At 28.0% G+C, this 26,172-nt stretch overlaps 2 protein-coding genes across 7 annotated transcripts in view; both read right to left on the bottom strand.

The window, feature by feature from the left end:
- Positions 1-710: 710 nt before the first annotated feature.
- LOC106689733 (choline transporter-like 2) lies at positions 711-25,733 on the bottom strand. Of its 3 annotated transcripts, none has more exons than XM_067050169.1 (15): positions 25,597-25,733; positions 23,948-24,058; positions 16,662-16,808; positions 16,127-16,249; positions 15,917-16,039; positions 15,166-15,344; positions 13,206-13,407; positions 10,825-10,892; positions 10,578-10,638; positions 8,842-9,058; positions 8,592-8,766; positions 7,780-8,045; positions 5,556-5,805; positions 1,643-1,838; positions 711-1,427 (listed from the first exon to the last, which is right to left on the bottom strand). In XM_067050169.1, the coding sequence occupies exons 2-15, from the start codon at positions 23,979-23,981 to the stop codon at positions 1,288-1,290; spliced, it is 2,181 nt and encodes a 726-aa protein (XP_066906270.1). In that variant the 5' UTR covers positions 23,982-24,058; positions 25,597-25,733; the 3' UTR covers positions 711-1,287. The 3 variants fall into 3 exon arrangements, with proteins under 3 accessions (XP_066906270.1, XP_066906269.1, XP_066906268.1); XM_067050168.1 differs by having other exon boundaries at positions 10,578-10,752; XM_067050167.1 differs by having other exon boundaries at positions 10,578-10,892.
- The window catches only part of Ctl2 (Choline transporter-like 2), an 81,730-nt gene continuing 81,052 nt past the window's right edge, over positions 25,495-26,172 (bottom strand). For all 4 annotated transcript variants that reach the window (XM_067050166.1, XM_014434891.3, XM_014434889.3 and 1 more), the window contains one exon: positions 25,495-25,733. In XM_067050166.1, coding sequence (XP_066906267.1) covers positions 25,633-25,733 — 101 coding nt within the window. In that variant the 3' untranslated portion in view covers positions 25,495-25,632. The remainder of the gene's footprint in view (positions 25,734-26,172) is intronic.

Below are 26,172 nucleotides of genomic sequence, written 5' to 3' on the forward strand. Positions count from 1 at the left end.
CATTCACAAAATATATACATTTTTTATTTTAATGCAACTAAAAATTATTTTAATTACAACCTGTAGTAGCAGAACAATAATAATTTGAGCTTTAATTTTTAAGAGTTCTGAATTTTCATGTCCTACCTGTTGACAGTATTATTAGAAGGAAGATAAGAAAATTAGGTAAGCTACTATGTATCCCAGAGCTGGGGAACTGCTGTGAAAAAAAAAGTTTACTTATTAATATTTAGCTTAACTATTGCTAGAACATTATATACTTGAAAGATATATCTTTGTGTTTAGATCCCAAAAGAAATCAATGTTTTAAAAAAAGAAAAAAGGACCAATTAATGCCAACGTTTCGAAAGGTATAAATATATAGCATGGTACTAATGACAGTACAGTTGGAAATAAACTTTAATAAGGAATCCGGTTATTATCTCTATTCTCAGGTAAGTTGTGGCCAAAAAGATTCAGTACAGGCAAGTGACATTGTTCAGGCGGATTGTAACCGAACTAAATACTGATTATAAGTCTTATTTATAGTTCAGAACTGTATTATATGGATAAATTCTTGATAAAAAAACAAATTAACAACAAGTTACATAGAAATGATTATATTTAAAAGAAATAAATATTAACCTAAAACAATATAACAGATGATGATTTACCCTTTTTCCACTAGACATAAATACTGCACTGGCCCGTGCGAAAACCGGCCCACTTTAATATATTTATTTTATGGCTCAATTATTAGAATTGTAATACCTGGTATAAAAGTTTCTTGTCATTACATGAAAAGAATGATAAAACTTTGATTATACAAACAAAAAAAACTATAAAGGAATTGTAAAAAGAGGGCCATTAAGTAAGTTGAATTATAATAATTCAAGGAGAAAATTATTACAATAATTTGTTGTATATTGTTCTATTTTATTGATTTAATAAAGATTTTAACACTGAATCATGATCTTGAATTTAGAAATTGTAGCAGAATTTTGGCTTTAGATGAAAGTACATAGCTAGGGTGTGAGATATTCCCAGTACAGCTGAAAGAAGGATAATCCAAAAGTAAAAAAAGGCAATTGGGCTATACCCAAGAAGGCAAATTAATTAATTATTATTGTGTTCAACTCAGAGGGTATGGAAGAGAGCAGGCAAGTGATTAGCTCAATGCAGAATTAATTTATTTGGGTACTAGTGAGCTATTTGTGAATCTATAACATCTAGAAAATTATTCTTTAAAAAATCTAAGAATGTTTTTTGGTTGGCCAGTGTCAGTGTGTTATGTTATAAAGATGTTTATTAATTAGTCATGGAGGCCCATATTCCATAAGAATCTTGATCTTGAATATTTTTACAACTCAAACTTTCCTGTTTTTCAAAAAAGTTTTTCAACCCTTCAGGAATCAATTTTCTTTTATTCTTGCTATTTTGATCTTGAACTGTAAAAATTAAAAAATAAAATTAACTTTACAATTATTTGTTAAGCTATTAAAACTAAGATATTTCATGGATTTTTTATTTTAAAAAAATTAGTTTAATTATATTTGGTTTTACAACAATTATCATATTTAAATAAAAATGATCATATTTCAATAAAACAATCTACAATCACTGCTTGTTCTATTGAAATTATAATTTTATTCTAGATACTCACTGTAACAATACATTAATGATTCGGCTACAATCTTGCAGACTTGTACATAAATGGTAGAAATGAGATATATGCAAAAGTATAAAAAATGATGGGCTATTTCCAAACAATACGTCTTTTTGTTAGGTATGAAGAAAAGAAGAATCATTAGCACACAGCATATTATCCATTTAATAAGATTTAAAATCTTTTGAGTAACCTGGAAATAGAAATTATGCATGTATATAATTTATCATAAACAAAAGTAAAAAATAAAATAAAAGGCAAACGTTTCAGGTGAGGGTTCCAGAGTGCTCAGTTCTGAATGGTTTGGATTCAATTCCCATCTGGGATATATAATATTTATTTCTCGGTGGTTCTGAGAATTGCATCTTGAAATTTCCACTGTGCAATGAGACGGCAACCTCTAGAGCAGCAGTTCTCAAACTTTTTTCACCGCTGCTAACTTTTTAAGTTTTTGGGTTGTCTATCTTCAGAAAATATGTTAGAAGCATAACTATCTTTATCTATATAAATTTCTAAATATAGGTAGTATTTATTGTCTTCCATTTTTCATGACAAAACTAATTCACCAACATAGTAGTAAAATCAGATTTAAATTATGTAATTGTTATTTATTCTTTATAACTATATAAGACATTTGGAGAAAAAGGAATTATTTTGTCATAATTTAAGTCAAATAATAATATACTTTAAATGACAATATTTCACCATCAGATTTCTTTTCCAAATCCTTTACTCAGGGTTTAATAATTTTTTCAGTAGCCCAATTTCTCATATTTATATCTTCATTTCTAACCAGTTCTTATGATGTATATGATAAAACATGTTAAAAGCCTCTGAATTCATGTAAATGGTTAATTTATCATAACAAATCTAATTTAGAACTAATTGCTTAGATCAGAATTAAATTCTAAGTCTGACATTATTTGAAGAGAACACATTCATAGAGAGGTGGATTTTTTTATGCCCATAGTTTATTTACTTGAAGAGAGTATGTAGGAAAATACAATTGCCATGGATAGTAAATAATAACTAAATAAGAAAACGCATAAGTAAATACGATTGAAAAATTATACATCATTTTAACTCTGATCAATAAAAAAAAAAAAAAACGATAAAATTACAATTCAAAATATAGAGTATATTAAAATAATAGTTCAACTAACTGCCTAAAGGTAGCAGCACAAATCAAGAAAGACAAAAAAATATTAGTTCCAATTAGCGCCGTTGGAGGCCAGCACCATCCAGCCAAGCATTTACCGAAGTGAATCTAGCAAGAAAATTTTGATTTTTTATTAGGAGATTAGAAGTTTACAGGAGCTAAGCAATACCACCAGTGCCGGTCCTGTCAGTTTAGCTCCTGTAAACTCCTACTCTCCTAATATAAAATAAAAATTTCCCTGCTAGATTTGACTTCGGCATTGCTTGATTTGATGGTGCTGGCCTCAGGCGGCACTAATTGAAACTAATATTTTTGTGTTTCTTGATGGGTGCTGCTATCTTTAGGCAATTAGTTGAACTATTATTATAAATTTTTTAATTACTTCATGCCTAACTGGATTTACTTCACCAACGCTTGACTGGATGGTGCTGGTCTCTTGCGGCACAAAATTGAACTACTTTCTGCTCTTTCTTGATTTGTGCTGCTATCTTTCAGCAGTTAATTAAACTATCATTTTAACGTTATTTTAATTCTAAAATGACATGTTATCATTTTCTTTTTGTTTTGTTGATCGGAGTTAAAAAAGATTAATATTTTTTCACTCATATTTATTTGTACTTGCTCTTAATAAGTGATTATTTATCATGTATGAACAATTATACATCTCTTTATAATTATTAACTTGATAAACAGAGTAGATATAATGTAAAATAGCAAAATGACAATTTCATGTAATTTAAAATATATTGTTACTTGACTTTGACTATGATGAAATAATTAGCCTTGTTGGATTGTTACAAAAGATCTGTTAGTCTAACATGTATATATTTTTTTAATTTGTGGTTATATTTTAACAATTATATTTCAATTTAATTAAAAATTATACTATACACCCAATAATAATAAAAAATCTCTATTTTGCTTTTATAGAAACTAGAGCGCTGTTTCGGATTTAAAAGGAATTTTAAATTTTTTTTAATAACTCCAAAATTATTTGCCTGACAGAAAACATTATATTTTTTAAATCAAAATTGATAAAAATAATACAAAATGAACTATGTAAAATCAATCATTACTTTCTAAGATACTTGGTGACCATTTTCTCCAAAAAGTCAAACAATTTCACAATTATTTTTGACATGCTATGAGAGCAATTTGAGGTAAATATAATTAGTTATCTCATTTCTGCATATAAAAGAATGTTTAGATTCAATAGTTCTTTTAAAAATGCAAGATAATACAAAAACATTGAATGTGGATTTTGAGAAAACAAAATAGAATACTAAAAAACTGTTCTGTCATTTTAAAAAGAACCTTTGAGTCTAAATATTCCTTTTTGTGCTGAAATTAAAGCTAATTAAATTTAAATTCATTCTACATGACTATTCTTGTATAGCAAATATTTTACAAAAAAAGAAACGATTACGAAGTTGTTTGACTTTTTGAAGTTAATGGTTAAATTTTGAAGATTTGTAAACTGCTGGAAAGTGTACTTATGAAGTGTAGTACTGTCTTTACCTTAAGGCAGTAATTCCCAAATATTTTTTATGGTGGGATCCTTGTTAGACTAAAAACATTTTGGGGCACCCTTTACAGGTCTAAAAATAATTTATAAAATTAATTATGTATTTATTTCTAACAAAGAGATGATATACCATTTTATATGAATGGATTCTACTTGTAAATAGCAAAATTGTTGTAAAAATTAAATATTAACACAGCACCCTGACATTCTTTTGAGGCACCCAATTTGAGAATCACTGCTTTAAGAAGCCATCAGTGGTTACTAAAAATGAGAAATATGATACTATTTATTGGATTAATCCCTCTCCATCCTTCCGACTAGAACCAGTATCCCAGATTGGAGCTGTCTGGATTTGATTCCTTCCTGGTCAGCTAATATGAATTTTGTGGCAGTCCTATGAAATGAATTTTGGCATACCAACATCAGCTAGGAGTAGCCCTCTAAAGTTGGTAAAAAGTACTAATATTCCCACTTTCCAGACTAGTTTTGCCAGTACAAGTACTGTCTAGACATAAAAAATGTCACTGAAAAGGAGCCTAGGTCTGAAAGAGTTATAAAAGATGTATCTAATCTGCTCAAATTGAATCACATATAATAGCAGTGATGAGAGAAGTATGATGCCATACTACTATTTCACATTGTGACAATATTTGATAAGTAACCTTGTATTCTGATAATTATAAGGCCTGTATCTCTATACTATAAGAAAACCCTTAATCAGATCCATGTACCTGTGTGTGATCGGTAAATGGAAGAATTAAATTAATGAAGAGCTTAAGGAACATAATGTGACCAAGTTGTGAACTTAAGAAGGCTTTTTGTTTATCTCATGTTTAAAAAGTGAGTGTGAATTTAATTCTTTTTAATGCAAAACCAAGATGATTTTCTTTTTTTCCATCTAATTTAAAGATCTTATAAAAATTATGAGTCATTCTTGGTCCAGTCCAATAATCAATATATTTTACATCGTTTAAATTTATGTTCTTTATTTTTTGCAAAATCTTGGTAAATACAAGTTCTATGGCAAAAATGATTTTAGATTATTAGTCAGAGGATTAATGTCTGTTGAAAAATAGAAGAAGGAAAATTTCATTAAAATCCTAGCAGTCCATTTAGGAAAATTAAGCATCTTTATTAGAAATGTAATTGTACTAAGTAAAAAATGATTTTATTTAATTTTTATGTTTATTTTTAATAATAGTGACTGAATCGTTCAATAAACTCACTTTATTTAGTCCTTTCCATCCTTCATCTTGTACTATACTACTACATAATTTTTCTGTTGAATTTTTCATGTCTGTTCCATGGACCGCACAACTTATTAGTGAATATTTATGCATAGGTGCTGATACTTTCATGTCAATTGAGCAAGTTAGATGCTTTAAATTCGGGCACATTTTTAGAACCATAATAATTTTACAAATAGCACTTTGTAATATTCCAAAAGAGCCATATGCTGCTGTTCCCAGGTGATACCTAACAGAATGAGAATACTGCATTAATACATAAGAGAATATAATGATTTTTTTCCTTTTCTTTATTATAAAGAAATCATATAGCTTGTCAATATATTTTTAGTACAGAAAATAAATTAATTTCATATATTAATATACAATATTATAGATGGATTAACTGCCACAAGTTACTTATTTAAAATATCCCAATCTTAATGCAATACTAATATAACTGAAATATATAACCTTTGAGAAAGTGGATTTCAAAGATTTGTATTTTATACTAAAGCTCATTTTTTCTTAAAAATATAAATGAAGAATACACCGTTGTGAATCAGCATGTAAAAGCTTAAGTGGATGGTAAGCAAAAATGAGTTTTAATTATTAATAAAAATTATCGAAATCCTTAAAGTTAGATTACTGAGTTACGTTAATATTGCATTGAGGGTGTGATATAGAAAAGAATTATTATTCTTATATCATAAAATAATAACAATAATGATGAAAATAACAAGTTATGTTAATATTGCATTGAGGGTGTGATATAGAAATGAATTATTATTATATCATAAAATAATAAAAATAACAAATGCTACTAGTCATAAAATGAAACAATAATTAAAAGGATGAAATGAAAACTATTCAATAAGAGAATTTAATTGATTTTCACAATTATTTTATTTTATTTTTTTTACTTGGAACACTTATAAATTCAATTAGGCAATTCAATACCTTTTAACTAAGCACTTAAGTAGTTTAGAAAATAAAAAAATAAGCATAATTAATTAATAAATAAATGTGAAGGTGATAAATAATGAATATTTATCATAATCAAAATAATGTATTTAAAGTACATATGCTGTAAAATGTTACAGCTAAAGTATGATCATACTCATTAATAGTATATACTTTTTTAACTTGATTATTCTCTACAATTTTTATTTAATCATGTTTCTTTTTTTTCCTCTTACCTAATCTTTACCAAGTCTGTATTTTCATACTTATACCTTAAAGGTCCAAATAACTCCAAAACAAATGGACATGTTTTTATTTCAGTAAATCAATTTCCAAATTTTAATCATAAATTCGAATGTTCATTTATTTTTGGTTTATTACATGGTTATAACATATCAGTAATACGGTTGGTTTACAGGTCCTTTTTACCATGGAGTTGATATTTACATAAATTGAATCTGATTGGTTAGAAGGTGATGCATTATTTATTTATTTATTTTTTTAAACGTTTACATGCCCGAATCTACTCTGAGATGCAGTGTTCACAAAGGAAAACTGTCCTTTAAGCTAATATGAAGACCACAAGACACAATACCAAAAAGCTATGGAAGGAATACAATATTTAATGGTCTATATTTAATATACCTGAAAAGACAGTAAAGTTGAGTACATTATTGTCATGTTTTCTCCTAAAATAATAGATTTTTGTACTGTATTGAATATAATAGGAGGGGAGTTGGGGATGCATTTTAAAATATGTTTCATAAATCCTAGGACACGGTTTTGGTGATATCTGATATAATATTTAGTTTTTCCTTTCTACATTTAGCCACTTCTTGGGGTTTCTTAGCTGAAATTTGGTATTCATGAATGTTTTCTAGGCAGAACAAAACGATAAAAGTGGGTATGAATTTCAGTCAAGTTTTGGCATATCTAAATGTTTTTTCCACAGTTTTGCACAGTACAGTTCCTTTAAATAAAGTTTAAGTTGAAAATTTGTGTATGGATTGAGTTGGTATAAGTGCCTTTAGGGGGTTTCAATTTTTTTCTCCTCTTCCACTAATCTTTTTTAAGGTTTTCCACACCTGTACAGGCCCTCCAAATTCAATTGAAGGGAAGTGACAATCTTAGTGAGGGAGCTCTGTTATTTTTCTTAAAATATAGTTATCATAGGGCATACTCAGCTTTTCTAGAGAGCTATACTCAATAATTGTGTGGGAAATCATAAAGATTATTATCAAATTATAAATATTTGACTTACCTTACTATGGTTTTAGTGGAAGTTATTATAAGAAATGGCAGTAGTTCTTTCTTATCAATGTTATAATACCATCTACAAAGTGAATAAGCCAGAACCATCTTGGAAAATGTGTGAATGAAAAATATGGTCCAGATAACAGCAAATACATTAAAAATCTGAATGGCCACAACAAAATAAAGTTTTATTTCATCAGGTTTAGAACAAATGCAGTTTGAGCAGAATTGGTAAAACTTTTCTGGACGACATTTATTCCCTTCAATGGCATTCTAGAATATTACAAATAAATAATATAAATAAAACTACATTCAATGAATATCATCAACCCATTATCATCAATTTTTGTTTCTGATTTCTAATTTATAAAAGTAATAAACTATAATGAAATCCATAATACATTAAAGAAACCAAAATGACCAATTACATAGAAACTATTTTATAATATTTTAATCATACTGTAGTGTCATTAATTATTAATAAAATCCTCAGAAATTAAAAAAAAAAAGACCAAAATATAAAATTATTTTTTAAAAACAAGCATGAATGGAATCATATTTGATATCAATGCTTTTTTTATTGTGAGTTGTATTCTAAAAATTTTTTTATAATACTTTTTTGGACTCAGACAAAATAATATTCATTAAAATGAAAAAATAATGGATAATAACATTTATATTAAATTGTTAAAGAAATAAAATTTTTCAAGAAAATTATAAATAAAATGTCCATTTCTTCTTTAAGATCAGAACTCTCAGAGGAAAAGGCAATATCTCTTATAATTAAATTATCAGTTTCTTTATTTGGAAATAATTTACCTGATATTCTCCTGTACAGTTACAAGGTAAAATATTTAGATTTTGAATTTGGTAATCTTGATTTGAATCATTCAATAAACAAATGACCACATTCCATGCCCAAAGTGCTAATCCAAAGTATAAGTGTATGACAAGGAAAATAAAAAATAGAGATCCTTTGGTTTGACGAATAATTCTAAAAGAAAATGTTCAAATAATATTCAATATATAATGAAGTTATTTCAAAAGGAATATTTATAAAATTACATACTTGCAGCTTTCTTTAATAAGTATCAATCCAGGGTTTATATAATGTTTCAAGCGAATTAAATCAACAACTTTCTTAATGACAACTAAAAACAAAATAGCTGCCAAAATAAAAGATATCAGAGATAAAACAGACCCTCCTTCAATAAACCAGACTTTGTAATGTTTTAGTAGATCATTAGATTCTATACCAAAGTAACCAAGAGCTGTGTAAATAAATGCTGAAAAAATAGGTATTAAATGTTTATATATGTATTTATATTCATAAAGCTTTTCTAAAACTATTAAATTACAAAATTTTCACATGAAAAATTGATAAAATAATTGACATCTGAAGAGTTTTCAGAAAATCACTCATTGTGTATAAACATGATAACCTAGCTTCTAGCTCATATAGAATAACCAGCCAGTTCACAACTTACTTAACTTATTAAAAAATGATCAACCTTTAGCATTTTCTTTCACAACTCAGGTCCCAGCAACATGTACCTGTCATCCTATTTCTGACTCTTAGGTCTTCCAAATGGATTCTGAGCAGTCATGCCAATGAAGTCTAGGTTTTTGTATCTGTTGAGGAAAACTAATAGAATTATTTTATTTTATTTTTGTTGATTTTGACAGTGAAATAACTGAGATACAGGTTTTAGTATTTTCCAACTGCCACAATCTTGTTCCGTTTCCCATCCAGGCCCTGACTCCTAGGATATTGTCAGCATCTCCTCCCAAAACATCCAACCACCTCAGCTTTGGTCTCCCTCTCCTCCTTCTTCTATGTCTTGTCTGTATTGGCAACATTTTAAATATTTTTCCTCTGGCACTCTAGAGATATGCCCTACATATTTTAAACAACTTTGCCTCTTTGTTCTGACAACATCAGCTACTCCAAAGGCATTGAATTCCCTGGTTAGCGGGTCTCAAATAAAAGTTCTCCAACTTTTATATCTCTGAAAATTAGGAATAGAACATTTCTTTCTAAGGTCAGGAACTATTTTTCAGTAGCCTCAGATGTTGTCCAACACTCAAAACCATACAAGAGTACAGGACTTACCAAACTTTTATATAGCAAGAGTTTGATCTTCAAGAAAGCATTTGTCGGTTCAGCTGTTTTCTTCGCTGTATTGTCCTCCTTCTAATCTCAACATCGTGGTTATTAATCTGGGTGACTACAGAGTCAAAGCAAATAAACTCTGAAACCTTTTCAAAGTGTTAACACCCAATGGTTATTATTTCTTCTAGTTTAGAAACCTTCTCTGTTACCAAACACTTGGTTTTGGACAAATTAATTTCTAATCAAATTTTTCTGACTGTGTCCTATACAAGGAAAGCCTCAGTCACTACAGCTATAATGTATATCAGAACAGAAAACTTTGAATATAAATAATTTAAAAATTGACAATAGTTATTTGAATGACATTTGTTAAGTTCTTTTGAAATAGGTTATTCTAGCATTAAGCTACAGGAATGCATTAAAGCATTTTCCTTATCTCTTATCAATTTGAGGTACATGTCTCTAATTCACATTATGAAGTGGGAATATTTAAGAATTATTGTGTAAACATCAAAAACAATGATATTGTCTTTAAACTTAATATTATAAGCTATAGAAAGGATGTGTTATAGCTTTATAATCATAACGTTTCATAACTTAATAATACTTGCACTTGCTATATATTTTATACATAGATTAGTAAAAGTAAAAAATGTAAGCATTTTTAATGACACAAATATTAAAAAAGTTACCTATCATAGAACAAAATAGAAAACTGATAGTGGAGAACCACCACAATGGTGCTGCTATCCACTGTAATAAACAGACATAAATCATCAATAAAAGACAGGTTGAAGTAAATATAATTTGTAGGAAGAGTAAATTTTCTAGCATGCATAAATAAATCAACTCTGCAATGTTGATTACCTGTAATAACAAATGTCTCAGATGTGATGTAATAATGAAGGCGTAAAATAAGTATTTGAAGTTGAAACTTACCACGTTCCACTTGAATTTAGTTGCTGTCAAGTTCATCAGAAATTCATATGGTAAACACAGGTTAAGAACTGCAAAATAAATGAATAAATAAAATAAAATTATTTTATAAAATATTTGTGATTGTATTTCATTAAAATTATAGTTTAGTAGAATAAGTTCTTATTCTATAATTTGGTTCTAATATATAGGACCTTTAACTGGTGAATATCTTTAATTTTAATAAACATCAAATATGAATTTTGTGAGTTTCCCTAAGTGTGATATGTGTTTACCCAGAGGTATGGGAAGAGTTTTTTTGGGGTGCATGCTTCTCTGAGCTTTGTCTAAGCCTGGTGCAATGAACAGTTTACTATTTTCAGTTACATACAAGGAAAACAATTAAAAACAAATTTGTTCTTTCCTAGTATAGTTTATTTGTGGTTTTATAAGATATTTATATGTTTAAATATACATACATATTTATATCAAAACATAAAATTTTATGATTATATTAAACATTTTCTCAATTTTAATTTATTTCATTTCCATACAAAGGACTAAATTTATCTATCAGTGATAAAAATATAGCTGTCCGTGTCCATTCAAGGATTGTTTCTAGCCAAAGGACAATTTCAACACTTTTGAGCAAGGCTATTTGAAGGGAGGGATGTCCTTTGGAGAGAGGTGTCCATTCATGATGTATACTTTTTTTTTTTTTTTTTTCACGGAGTACACAGTGTTATGAAAATTATAGCAGTGGTACATAGATGTCAAAAGCTAGGGAAACATTATAATCCATAAATGAAGACCTCAATAAAGGCTACTATTAGAAATAGTTTAAATCTTTGAAATTTAACATATGGAATGTAAATAAAATAAGATATTTATTTACAATTGCACAATAATTTAAATATTATGAAAGCAATCTACCTTAGGTTAGGTACTTTATATATTTTAATGTTAAGTTGATTATTATTGTGCAATAATAGTATCAAATTCATTATTCAAACAGAACAATAGTAACAAATTACTATAAATATATAAAGTAGTGAAACAAGATTAAGATAGTAAATTTTAAATTCACACTAATTCAAGTGCTATTGAAATAAAACGTTTTTAGTTATAATTTATTGATATAACTAAATAATATTTCTTGATACCGGTCAATAAAAACAATTAAGAAATAATATTTAGTAAATTAAATTAAATTAAATAATATTTTTTGATGCCGGTCAATAAAAACAATTAAGAAATAATATTTAGTAAATTAAATTAAATTAAATAATATTTTTTGATGCCGGTCAATAAAAACAATTAAGAAATAATATTTAGTAAATTAAATTATATTAACCTAAATAATATTCAATATAATAAAGGCAATATTTCAAAAATGCAGGGGCAGATCCAGGAAGATGACCACCTAGGGCTCCGTAGCACAGAGAGATTAAATAAATGAATCATAAATTACAGACAAATCTATAGTTTTCGGGAACCCCCGGAATTTACCTTCCTCTTAGATGTATTCTATACCTCACAAAACCCTTTAGTAGCACCTAATCTTGATCAAGAGTGGCTCCCATATAAACTATAAATACAAATATTTTTTAAACATAAGAAGATGGTCAGGGTTGTGGTCAAAAAAAGAATATTTTATGACTATTTGTTCTTTTTTTGACCGCAACCCTGACCATCTTCTTATATTGAAATTTTTATGGTCAACTACATACATATATACAAATATTTTTTGTTTCATTTTATATATATTTGTCTTTAGTTTCATTTATTAAAGTGAAAGCATTTTATGCAATAATTTAACTAACCCTAGTCTATACTAGTTGTTAAAATACATATATAAATTTGTATAATTTTTTCATTAGTGTTTATTCAAAAAATAAATTATATGTTTTATAATGAAACTTGTAAGTTAATCATTGTATATATTAGTATAAAATAAAAACTTTTTATCACCAGTTTTATTGACTTGTAACGTACCTGATGATATCTGTTTTAGTGTCTTTTACTAAACCTCCCCTTTTTTTCAATCAGAAAATATGTCAAATATAAGTAGATGAGAACATATTTCCATTTTAGAACAGCAATGAAAAATTTAGTAATTCGATTGCATTATTGCAATTTAATAAATATGTAACGCTCGGACATATTAATTTCTTGTTGGCCAAAAATACTACATATTGCTGGTTAAATTGGTGTTTTCTTATTTCTCTAGACTTAAAGCTAAAGCTCAATTAACCATTTTTATATTATATCCTGTATTTTGGAGGATTCAATGATCATTTGTTTACATCTTTGGATAACTTATGATTAATAGAAAAAATATATTGGATTGAAATATCTAAAATTTAATTGAACTAAGTTTAATTCTATTACTTGAAGGTTGCCACCTGGGACATTCGGAGAATATTCTCTCATACAAAGGTTTTTATTAACAAAATCTTCCAATATATCTAATGTTGTGATGTTCTTTTTTATTTCATCTCTGACACATATCAGATTAGGTTGTATCAGTGACTGGTTGAAGGGTAAAATATGTTTCAAAAAAAGCTCTGCAGTCCAAATTTTGGTAGGGCATTCAGCAACACAGACCTGAAGGCAGATATATTGTATATACACATTTTTGAATAATTACTTATGATAAGAACATTTTAATTAAAAATAAAATTGTACTAATAATAATATTGGAATGTGTTGATAAGTTTAATATGTATTCATTACCTATTAGTTATATTAGTTGTGTATCATATTTGAACTGGAGTAATTCAGTGGTTGTGCTATTTGTAGCCAAAGGAGTTGAGATAAATGCAGTCATGTCGGTTCGAATCTGGCCAGGAGGGGTTGACTTTTATTTTTTGATAATCTCAAAGATTGACCCCCACCCTCCCCCACTATTGTTAGAATAGCTTGGTAACCTCTAGATACCTCCCTCCGCCTCTGTATGCCAGAAATGACAAGGCAGAAAAAAAATCTCAGAGGTTAACACCCTGGATTCTACGAATTTAATATCTTCTTTCACACATTCAAACAATTTTATTGAAACTTAGGAAAGGCATCAGCTCATTTAAATGGTAATTTACTACTGAGAAATTGTTTTAAGTCAGGACATGAAGAGTTAATCACCAGAAAAAAAGAAGTTTTTGTGAAAAATTAGAAAGGCGTTGGGTTGAGGAGGGCATGTCAGGATTTCAAGGGAACTTTTGTTGAGAAAAGAGTAAAAAAAAAAATTACAATAAAAAAAACTAGGCAAAATTTTGAGTAAAACGTTAATAAATATGGATATGTAGAACAATGCTTTTTGAATTGAAACTTTTTTAGGTGCAGTAGATCTAATTGGCCTGAATCAGATGAAAAAGTGCAATGCTTCTCCCTTTTCTATGCACATGTACCTGGATGATACCCTCCTCTCCCAATGCTCCTTCCAGATATATATATTCCATATATCTAGGCTCAGAAGAGCAAATAGATCTGGACAAGAAGAAAAATGTAATGCTTCTCCTTTTCCTTCTCTTAGTCTTAATACGTACTATAGAGAATCAGTAAACCCTAGAGTATTATCTAGTACATTAGCTAAACATGTTTTAATATTTATTTGTTTATTCTTATTGGTTACTAAGCAGAATAAGTTTTTAAAAAAATATTCTTATTTTCATTTCTCAGCAGCTTAAGTTCCGTTATATCTACAAACCATATTTTTAAATTTATCTTTTCAAATACCTATATACATATCATCAGGTATCCAAATAGTTTTTAATAAAGTTTTATTGGTCTGCACTATTGAAGAGCTTCTTCGTCATTCTTCACTATTGAAGGTCTTTGCAAACCCATCTATAAAAAATCTCAATGATTTTGAGTGATGATTTCAATACAGATAAAACTCGAGTATTGCTAAGATTTTAGAATGAAAAATTCAAGTTAAAATTGACTATTGACGAATGACAGTCAACAACCAAATCAGGAACAACCAGAAAAGCAGTATTTGCTTGTTACTTAGAAAATTTACAGTCTAAATTACTTTGATCATAAACCCACAATTTCTTTCTTTAGAGTACGAAATAATGGAAATTAATGAATAAAAGAGATACTTCATTTAGTTAAGAGAGATTTCGCTAAATTAAATTGCATTCTTAATCAAACATGAGACTCTCTTGTGTATTTTTTATATGATTAAATATTTGTCTTACTACACAAATTTAAAGAACTATTGTTAAGTAGAAAAACTTCAACCATTACTTTCTTAAAAACTTTCAAATTTTTAGTCTTTTCGATCAATTATACTTTTGATATGATAAACTCTTGATCATTTTTCTATTGCTAAAGTTATATTTTATAATTTATAAATACATTTACCTTTCCTGTAGGACAAAATTTTGACAGAATGAATAAATCAGTTAAAGATGAGATCACGGCATTTTTAAAGTAATTAGCCAAACTAAAGTGCATTAGAAATCTTTTATCACTAGAAGGGCATTCTTTTTTGTAGCTGCTGTGAGTTGAAAAAAATGAGGTAGTTTTGGAAGAAGCACCAACTGAAAATTGCGAAGTAAATAATAAGGTATTATATATTAAATATTAGTTAATATTGTTATCTTATTTAATAGATATAATGAAGCAGGGAGTTGAAAATGAATTATTAGTTGGGAACAGTTCTTTGCCTGGTCCCACATATGTGAAGCAGTCTTTTGGGTAGCCACTAGAACAGTTGCTTTGGAAGTTCATTAAATGACCATGTGGGATTGAAGGATGAGATGGTTAGGGTAGCGATCAGAAAGGTACTCCAAATAGTAAAAATTCTTTATTCATAGTGATGCTTCAACCCACATTGCTGGTGGATTAATTTAAATTTAGTTTATATTTAAATTTACCTCATATCAGAAATATATTTGTGAAATCTTGATCATCTATTCCGAATATCAGTTTTTTTAAAATAGTTAAATGAATTGTATTTATTCCCTTTTGCAAAGAAAATTGAGAAAGGGAAAATTAATGTCTTCGTCTAAAATCTGTCTATGAAAATTAGTTTTACTTATTTATAATTCATATAAGTACAAATTAAATTTATTTTATATGAAATATCTGAAATAGGAATTAAATACAGTACCATAAAATCCCAAGCATAGCCATGCGAAGGAAAAACTTAAAAAGAAGAATAGCCATAGAGTGTCAGTGCCTGTTCTATTCATCTCAAAACCTTGTGGTTCTGATTCACGCTCCAGAGTTTTATCTAAAAATTAAAGAAAATATCATTGAAAGATTGTAAACCTTAATATACACTAATATTCTGTATAATTATTATTATCTCATTGATTACCTTTGATAGCTTTTTGCTGTTCATTAACTATATTACTTCTAATTTCAACTGGTATAGAAAGTAAGATTTCGCTATTGTGTTTTACTTCAGTACGTTGTTGGAAATTTTGTAGATTTGATAAATCTAGAAATAAATTTTTGAGTATTTGGAATCTTTAAAATATAAATTGCTCCATTTTATAAAGTTAGGATGTCAAATAGTAAGTTTAGTAAATCTTTATATAACAGTGTTTTTCTATTGATAAAACATAGTTCTTAGTTATTTCTTTTTATTATTCTTCTAAAATCAATTTCCTAGAGTCCCTAAATTGCTAGTAAGATAATGTAAAATGAAGATTTGGTCATTAATTTCAGAGGCATTCTCAAAAAAATTGGAAGATTATTTTTGGTTAGAACTTTAAAATAAAGATAAAAAGAGTTTTTTAACAATTAATTTCACAATATGTAATACTATAACTTTTAACTTAGATCAATTTATTGTCATTAAATTACTCTACTTAAATTAACACTAAATATATTAATCACAATTCACATACCACTTTTGTTATTTCCAAATGATTTATCTCCAATGTTTTCAATAATTGCTGTTTCATTATCAACATTTTGTCTGTCTTTTATTTTCTTAGATAAGACAATAGGTATAGCCTTAAGCTGCAAGTAAATCACTTTACCTTCTTGACTGCCTGGCAAAAATAAATTTCAAGTGATCTTTTACAGATTATTATTCTTAAAGTTTCTTAATGCACTTAATATATCTTAAAATTAATGGCACAATCCTTGAAACATTGGATGATGAAGTACTTCCTAAATTATACAATTGCATAAATCAGGTTACACTGCAGGCGAAAATAATTAGTTTGAAAATTTAGTTATTGAAGACTTAAATTTAACTAAATACAAATAACTATAATTTACATATTTTCCATAAGAGTTATAGTTCAATTTTATCAGTAATGGTAACTGATGACATGAAAAAATGTTTGTGCAAATAAAAGACTATTCTAGAACCTGCACCAAAAGGGATACACTGTTGAATGCTTGCCCTAATGCAACTCACGGTTTCAAGAGAATGGAGTAGCTTTGTGGATAAGTCATTAGGTTGCTGATTTCTGAGCTCTGATTTGACTCCAACTATATTTATTGTTTGTGTTCTTAATTTATTTAATTGTTTTAAGTTATTTCAAATAGACCTGGAAGCTACCAGATACAAGTGTGAGAAGCATGTATGGAATTAATTAATTAACCCTGAAACTCAATGTTAATTATGCACCAGTGTGTGGAGTCCCAGAAGCCAATGGATAGCAGAGAGTAGTTGGATTCCTCTGTCACAAATGTGGCAGTCTGAAACATTCTTTTTCAAGTACATTCTTTTTTTAAAAATTTAATTATGGCTTGTAGCATTGTCGCCTAAAAGGTCTATTGTGTGCCATCAATCTTTATAAGGAGCTACTTAGATCTTAAGGCAAAAAGATTCTCTGAATCTAATTAGACTTGATGGGTTGATCAATACGCACTGTTTTGGGTCCAAAATGCAGTCAATGCCAAACAGTGCAAACCTCAAACCTGCAAATTGGTCAAAAAGCATTCCTTTCCTAACAGATAAATTCTGTGAGACCTTCAGAGAGATAGAGGCCTCTGGTTTGGATCTCCTGGAACAATTCCAAATAGAACAAGGAGAAAATATCAACAAGGATATTTAATATTGTTTATTTTTTTTTTCCGTTTCATTTTTAACTTATTTATTCATCTTTAACATACATATTAATTTTTAAGTTATATATTTATTCTATTTTAAGTTTTTCTTAACTTTACCGCTATGACTATTATTTTGTTGTAAATAATATATGAATACTAATTTAAGTTATTTCTAATTTTTATTTATTCATAACTTTTTTTTTATTATTTATTTTTTCATATGCCCATAACATAAGTTTTAACGAAAATTTGACGATTCTATAAATTTAAATAAAATTTGTAAAATACATGGCGAATTTGTATAGAGTTTCTGGAAAAGAGAAATATGAGATAGATGGGAAGGAAATAAAAGGAATCATGAATTGAATATTATGAAAAATATTAAAAAGGTTGAATAATATTAATACTGTGAAGAAAACTTGTTATTTTAATGACATAAGAATATTTATATGTTTTGTAAATAAAAGTTATAATTTATTTCATAAATCTAAATTAAAAATTATTTACTATTTATAAATAATTCTTTTGAAATATAGGATTATTAGATATTTGTATTAATATAGTAATGCATTTTATAGATGAATAACATTTATTTAATCATTTTAAAGTGAAATAAGTGTTTTTAGTTTGTAAATTTAAATATTTTGAATATTTGAACATAAAAATAATTTTTATTAACTTATTTACTACTTATAAATAATTATTTTGAAATATAGGAATAAGAGATTGATTAAGAACAATGCAGACTAAATTAAAAACATGTCAATTGCTGTACACTGACACAATTAATGATGTATTATGGCAGTGAGAATTCGTAAAACCTGTCATTTTGCATATACAAAATGGATTAAGTTTTGGAAAACTTAAAATATAATTAGTTACTGTTTTTGAACATAAAGAGGCAGTCAAGTGATGATTAAAACGAAAAAAATACTTTCATTTGTTCTATAATATTGGCCGGTGCTATGCACTATTCAAGTCCTACTAACTCATGTTAGTATTTATATTATTTCCTAGGACTGATTAGTAAGTAAGCTGTGCATTTGTAGTAACCGATTATTTGGGAAGCATGGCTTATTATTAAATTAGGCATTTATCTCTTGTTTATTTATATTTAATTTGTTTATTTTTTATTCTCTAAGTTAATCAAACTTGTTGAGACCAATTGACTCTGGAGTGTAGACTCTTAAAAGTGGGTACCTGATCCTTTAAAAGTTTCTTTGACTTCGTGGGTGAGCGGATATGATGACCAGATAATTTTATGAAATGAAATGAAAAAATAATTTTATTCTGGGACATATGTCCCCTAAGAATAAATACATGGTTCATACATTAAGATTTTTATCTAGCAAGCACTTAAAAGTTTTCAGATGGTAAAATGAAATTACATTGGTATATTGGCTTATCTACTGTTTACAATCTTAATCAATATATATGCCTCTTTATTTGATTAAAGTGATGCGGAGGTTTGGTTATGCAATAAGTGGAGGAATAGGTGTTGTTTAAAGGAAAGAATGGATGAGGACTAGTGATTGGAGATGGGAAGAGATTTCCAAAAGGAGGTTGCACCTATGATGAAGGATTTGCTAAAGAAGGCGGTTCTATAGGAGGGCATATATAAATTGATCAGTTGGGATCTGGTGTTTAATGAGTGGATGGATGAATGGACAGTGAGGAGATCAAGGATATAGGTAGTTTTTTTTGATTTTAAGAACTTGAAATAGAAAAACACCATGGAGGTATTGCCTTCGGGAGGTTGGATAGTTGGTGAAAGTGAGGAGCCCTAAGGAACACCTCGTGCCAGAAGAAGGGGAGGAAAGAGATTTATTCGGAATGACGACTGTTTGGGAAAATGGGATAGGAAGGAGAGGAACCACTTTAGGACACTATTTTACATGGAAAGGTTTTGAAGTTTACTGAGGAGGATCTTATGGTTAACTGTGTCAAATACCTTTGAAAAATCAAAAAGAACTAAAATTGACATATGATGATTGTCTATAGCGGATTGGAGGTCTTGGAAAATTTTCAATAAAGCGGATTGTGTGGAATATTGAGAGCGAAAACCGGATTGAAAAGGATTAAGGAAAGCTTTTTGCTCGAAAAAGTTATTACGTTGGGAGTGGACTAATCTTTCTAGTGGCTTGGCCAAGTTGGATAAAATGGATATTGGCTGAAAGTCGGAAACTAAAGAAGAAGAAGGTACTTTCTTCAATGGTCGGACGAAGACTTTCTTCCAGGCTTTGGGAAAAACGGAATTTTGAAGAGAGAAGTTATAAATGTGCAGAAAGGCAGGATGTTCTATAGCCTCTGATTAAGAAATAACAGCTTTACATCATATATCTAACCAAAAATCACTTCATAATTATAGTGGCATATCTTTTTTTATTTGGATTGATAAATTGTATATTATATGCTGAGCAATTTTAACATTTTAAGTGGAAATTACTTAAGTTTCACATATTCAAAATATGTGAATAAGATAATGGATTCAGTGGATACAACTTTATAAATAGCTAAGACACAAGAAACTTGTTAACATAATCAAAATTAATATTCAGTTTTTTTTTTAATTTATCAATCCTTTTTTTTTTTTTTGTTTTACCAGATGCTTTCCACAATTTCTTAGTTGGTTTTCCTTTCATATTTAAATAAGAAAACTATATTCACGGTATACCATTATGTCTTCCTTAGCTTTCACTATTCCAAATCTAAATTGTAAATACTTCAAAAAATATTTGTTCCAGAATTCATAAACTCTAATTCTAGAGTTAGCGTTAGTGCTTCATCCCTGTAAAACCTTTTAGATATTTATCAAACTAGTGTAAAAGCTTTAAAATGTTTTAAATTTAATGTAGATTCAGTTAACACTGCAATATGGGTTAAGCTGCTTTGGCACAAATTAGATAAAACCCTTCGCATTCAGTTTGAGTGAACTTTATCTGGTACTGAAATGTCTCAACTTGAGGACTTGATTATTTTTATTGAAATTCAGCAGCTAATTTGTAAAGATTTTGTACCAAGGAAGAATTTTTTTTCTTTCCATACTACATAGCAAAATAATGTTTCGTGTGTTTTTTGTAGGTGTGAACATTCCAAATATTCTTATCCTTTAAATGTTAAACAGCACCATGATAAAGTGAAGTATATGAAATAATGTGTCAATTATGAATCCAAACATTTTTATTGCAAATGTAATTCTAAAAATATCAGCTCTAAATTTTGTAAAAGACTCACTTTTACATTTTTTTGGGACTTGATTTAATCATTCTGCTTTAACCTCTGCTAATTCTCGGGTGGTGTCCTATGTAGATTGTCCTGATATTTCCTCTGAGGTTATGAAATTTCAACCCGATTTTATTTCAATTCTCTCTTCCTCTGTTGATGCTTCAAAGCAAGTGCTTTTAGTAAATGCATCTCTGGCTGGTTCAGAATCCACACCTTCGCTTCTTTCAAAGGTCCTAACTTGAGCCTGTCTTAATGCTCAAGAAAATCATTTTGAACAACATTTAATATGAATTCAATGTTTATTTTTAATTAATAAAGTAGGTGAAACAAATAAATAAGTTTTATTTATTTCATATAACCTCTATTATTCATAACAATGAAAATCTTTTGTTGTGAATATCTCTTAAACAAAGCGTTTGTGGACATACCTTCAGAGGAAATTGTTTTCTTGTTTTGAGATCCTTAATTCATATTTTCAGTTTGGCCACTTAACCCTGAATAATCCTTTCCCCCATCTGGGATATTGCTGTTCAAAAACAATTTTGAGATATCTATTGAGCCATACATTAAATACAATATTATTTGTATGCAGTATGTGGAGGTGTTTCTGGGGATCTCCAAGCCGCAATAATAAGATTGAGACTTTATTCCCCAGTTTTTCAAGTGGCTTTATTCTTCCTAATATTGTCAGTATTTACTATCACCTTTCCTAAACCAAGTTATTCATTCCTTTTGTCATCAATTATTAACTGATGTCCTTTAGTTCCAAACATCTCTGCTTACCCATTTTTGCAACTCAAATTTACTAACCATACTTTATCATCAACAAAACATTCATGGCATAATTATTCATATAGAGGCAAAGAAGAAACACAGTGTGCAGTAAATAATGGAAAACACAATATTAATATTATTGTTTTTCCTTTTCTGTTTGAGAAAGTGGCATTTGCTTGCAGCACTCCTGGCATACACTTACGACACCCCAAGGTGCAATGGCACCCAGTTTGAGAATTACAGATCTAGAATTCTTTCTTTTATAACCCTTTATGTAAATATTCTTCCATATATAAATTGTGGCTTTTTTTGACAAGCCCAATTTCTTGAGATTGTAAATATACTTTTCTAGGACTGGTCTCCTAATCAGTTACAATTATTTTATTGCTAATAATGATTTTATATTTTTACTATAGATTGTTTATTCTCAGTTTTGTTAATCATATTATTTTAAAAGAATAAATAAATATTTCAGCAAAGGTAGGATATTATTAATTTTATTTATTCTGCTTTATTTGTTTATTTTTATAAAGTATTTCCAAAGCACAAAATCTAGAAGTTAATTAAAAGGATATCTAAGTTTTGTAAAATCATGAAATATGAAGCCTCCAGTTGACCCACGACCATCTGATAACAACGAGAGATCTACCTGCTGAGTTGATACTGATCAACTCTGCCAAGTAGCTATCAATGTGAATCACATTTTTGAGGAGAGTTCTTTATACAGAGGGATCATGGAACAATGAGGTGTTCTTCAAAAACTTCCCATGGCCTGAGATCAAAATGATTGAAAACAATTTTTTACAACTTCATCAAACCAACATTTGTAAAAAATAAAACTATATAAGAATACAAATTTGTTTATTAATTTCAATTTTATTTGTTAAATATATTTATTATAACTTTGGCCATTTTGAAACTTTTCTTTCTCATTTTTTCACTCCAGTCATTCTAATGAAATTCTTTTGTATTATAAATACAACTCCATGGAAGTATTTGTCGACACTTGGTTTTTTTAAGTTTCTTTTTGTCTGCAAATTTATTAATTAATTTTATACTCATTTTCATAAAAAAATGTTTTAGAAACATTTTGATTGAATTTGAATAATAAATAATTTAAAGATGAATCCCACTAGAAAAAAATATAACAATTACAAAGTTGTTCATAATAAGTTGAAAATGATCAAAGTTATAAAAAAGACGTGACAAAAATATATGAGTGAAAAATAAAATTGTTTGAAAATGAAAATTAAAAAAAAATTAGTGTATTTCTACGATTGTGGATTATGAGGTTCTGAAAAAAATTTAAATCATTTTGATTGATAAATATTAATTTAAATAGGTATCTTTTTTTTTTTTAGTGATAAGGGCATTAATAACCACTGATAGTTTTTTGCCCTTAAATTCAAACAACAGATATACTGTAATAGATCATTTGGCTGGAAATAATTATGTTTTTGTATATTGGAGAAGTTTGTCGGGGGGTGCGGTCAGCAAAGAACAACATAAATAAATATGGTTTTGTTTATTTATGTTGGTTGTTCTTTGCTGACCGCACCCCCTGACAAACTTCTCTAATCATTAATCTACGGTCAACTATCTACACCTCATTTTTTTGTATAATTTTATTCTTAAGGGATCTTGTAAAAAAATATTTTTTTTCGATGCTATATGTTGCATAGTTAGAATTAAAGTTGTATAAATCTAAATTTCAAAAAATTTTCAGAAAATCAAAAATGCATAATTCAGAAATTTATTCACTTTAGTACTCAGTTCAAAATTTGAATATAAAATTAAATTGGGTTTATTAACTTTTCAGGGCTTAATCATGAGTTTTAGATGGGGAAAAATACTTGAATTATACGCATTTTTGAATTTCCAGAAAAACATTTCAAATTAGGATTTATCCATTTTTATATCCCCATTACTTCATGTGACTAAGCCATTCCGTAATTAATTAATTACCTAATTTAGTTTTTAGCAACTTAAGTTCTTTTAAAAATGAACCAATATAGGTAAGATATTCCTGCTTGGATTAGTTCAATTATCTGATTTTTTTCAAAATAATAACACTCTTAGAAATAGTTATTAGTAAACGAAATCACTGATGTTAATAGAAATTACTTACAATTTTCCTCTTCTTCTGGTATGGTTTCCATCATGAATAATTATTTATCGAGGGAAAAATCGTCCTTTATCTAAGTTCTGTTTGCGAATCATTGAGTTCTCTTATCTTTGGCTAATGGCCATTTCATGAAATATTTGGGAAAGATTTATTGTTTTCATTCTATCATATTTCAAAATATTTGTTTTATCCTATGATATTGATTCAATGAGTTCATATGATATTTATACTTGTTGGTCTTCTTAGCTAGTTGAAATAAATTATTCATTTGATACCAATATTTTCATTAAAAAAATAAAGTTTTGTATAATTTTTCACCTAAGTTATGTAATCAGAATCAACTACACAGCCTATAATGTATAATAAAAGTTTATTACTGGTAATGTTCATTGTGGAACTTTAACTTCTACAGCTTACTACCATGAAGTAACATCATGGTAAAATATAATAAGCAAAAAGTTACTTTTGTGAACTACACAAAATGCAAAGGCCCATGGGAGTCTGTTCGCAAATCAGAATGATTCCTTTTGATTTCAGAAAATATGAGGCATCAAAGGCTAATTGAATAAAGGAAATACAAATATTTGTCACATATCATAGGATATAATATTGATTGTAAACATTGGCTTCCATCTTTACTCAACTAATACTTAAAATACAAATTTTCAAAATAGATGGTAGTAAAGAAAATAATCAAATATAATGTTTTATTGATTGATCACCATGAATTCCACTGTAAACATGAATAGTGGGATTTAAAGGTGGAAACATTTGTGGTATTGAAGGCAACGGGTAAGATTCAAACACTATCAGAATCCAAGGCATTGCCAGTACAAGATAAAGAACTCTATTAATAATCCAAAGATATCTGGTAATCTAAAAGACTTCTTGAGACCAGATGATGTAAGTAAAGTCAAGTAAGTAAGTAATGCAGCCAAAAGTGAGCTACCTCCTCCAAACAGTACCCTATATAGTCCATAAAGTCTACCCTTAATATAAAAAGAAACATTAAGGATTGGTACAATTAATGGCTAGGGTGAAAGAAACTTTCATATTCATCACACCAAATAATTTCACTAAGAGCATTGTACAACAAAACAACAACCTTGCAGGCTATAAAAATTTGCGTAATGATAGATCAGCATATGAGCAAACTCAAAACCTGACTACATTATATATGCACATAAGAATTAAAATACTTTGAAATTTCTAGAACTGGGATCTACTTTGAAGAAAGAGGGATCAGACTGACAAAGGTTTGATTAGTAGCTGAGGTTTTTTCTTTTCTTTATTTTCTTTTTTGATTTGCAATAAATTATTATTATTATTATTTTTAATTTATTTATTTTTTACTTCTTTATTATTTTTAAACTTTTCCACAAATAACTTTCATTTCAACTTTCTTTTAACCAAGGCATGTAACAACATTGGCATACCATTATTTGAAATGGAGTACATCATATCATGTTTTTGAATGAACTTGAAAATGGTGGTAGCATATAAGGAAATATAGAGGAAAAACATACAGACAAAATTTAATAATAGTCCACTTAAAAATATGTATAAACATTACTTTATTAATTATATAAAATGGTACATTTTTATTTTACAAATCATATCTTAATCATAACAATAAACAAATATTGGTATACATTACAACTTTGGCTCATTATCAGACTTCTTGTTGGTTATTTGGGTTTCTTATTCTTCTTACCTAATATCTTCATTAAATTTTTAGACATAAAATATGGCTTCTCTACAGAGCCATCATTACGTTCACAGTCCTCCACTGTAAAATAGAACTTTGTAAATGAATCCAAAATAAAAAATCAAGACCAAAGTATAAATAAAAATTAATAAATATGTTTTACTTAGAAGATAAGAAGAAGAATTTAAAAACTAAAGCTTTTGCATGAAAAAAAAAAAAAATGTGTCATGTTTTTGTATCCATATTAAGCTACAGGGATGTGCAATAAAGTTTAACTACATTTGATGCTGACTTTATATAGTTTGAAATGAATAAAACACTTTCAAAACAAATGAAAAATGTTGTCCAGAATAAAAATAAAAGAAAAAAGTCATAAAAGATAAATGAATTGATCAGCATATTGATAACTTCAAACCCACCCTCCTGAGTTTAATCTAGAGTCTTCTTTCTTGCTTGGACAAAGGGATAAATTTTATAGACATAGAAAATTGATGAAAACTTAAAACATGCTCTTTAGATC

The sequence above is a fragment of the Halyomorpha halys genome, unplaced genomic scaffold (assembly GCF_000696795.3).
Source record: "Halyomorpha halys isolate HHAL.00 unplaced genomic scaffold, Hhal_1.1 Scaffold1441.1, whole genome shotgun sequence".
Taxonomy (NCBI): Eukaryota; Metazoa; Arthropoda; class Insecta; order Hemiptera; family Pentatomidae; genus Halyomorpha; species Halyomorpha halys.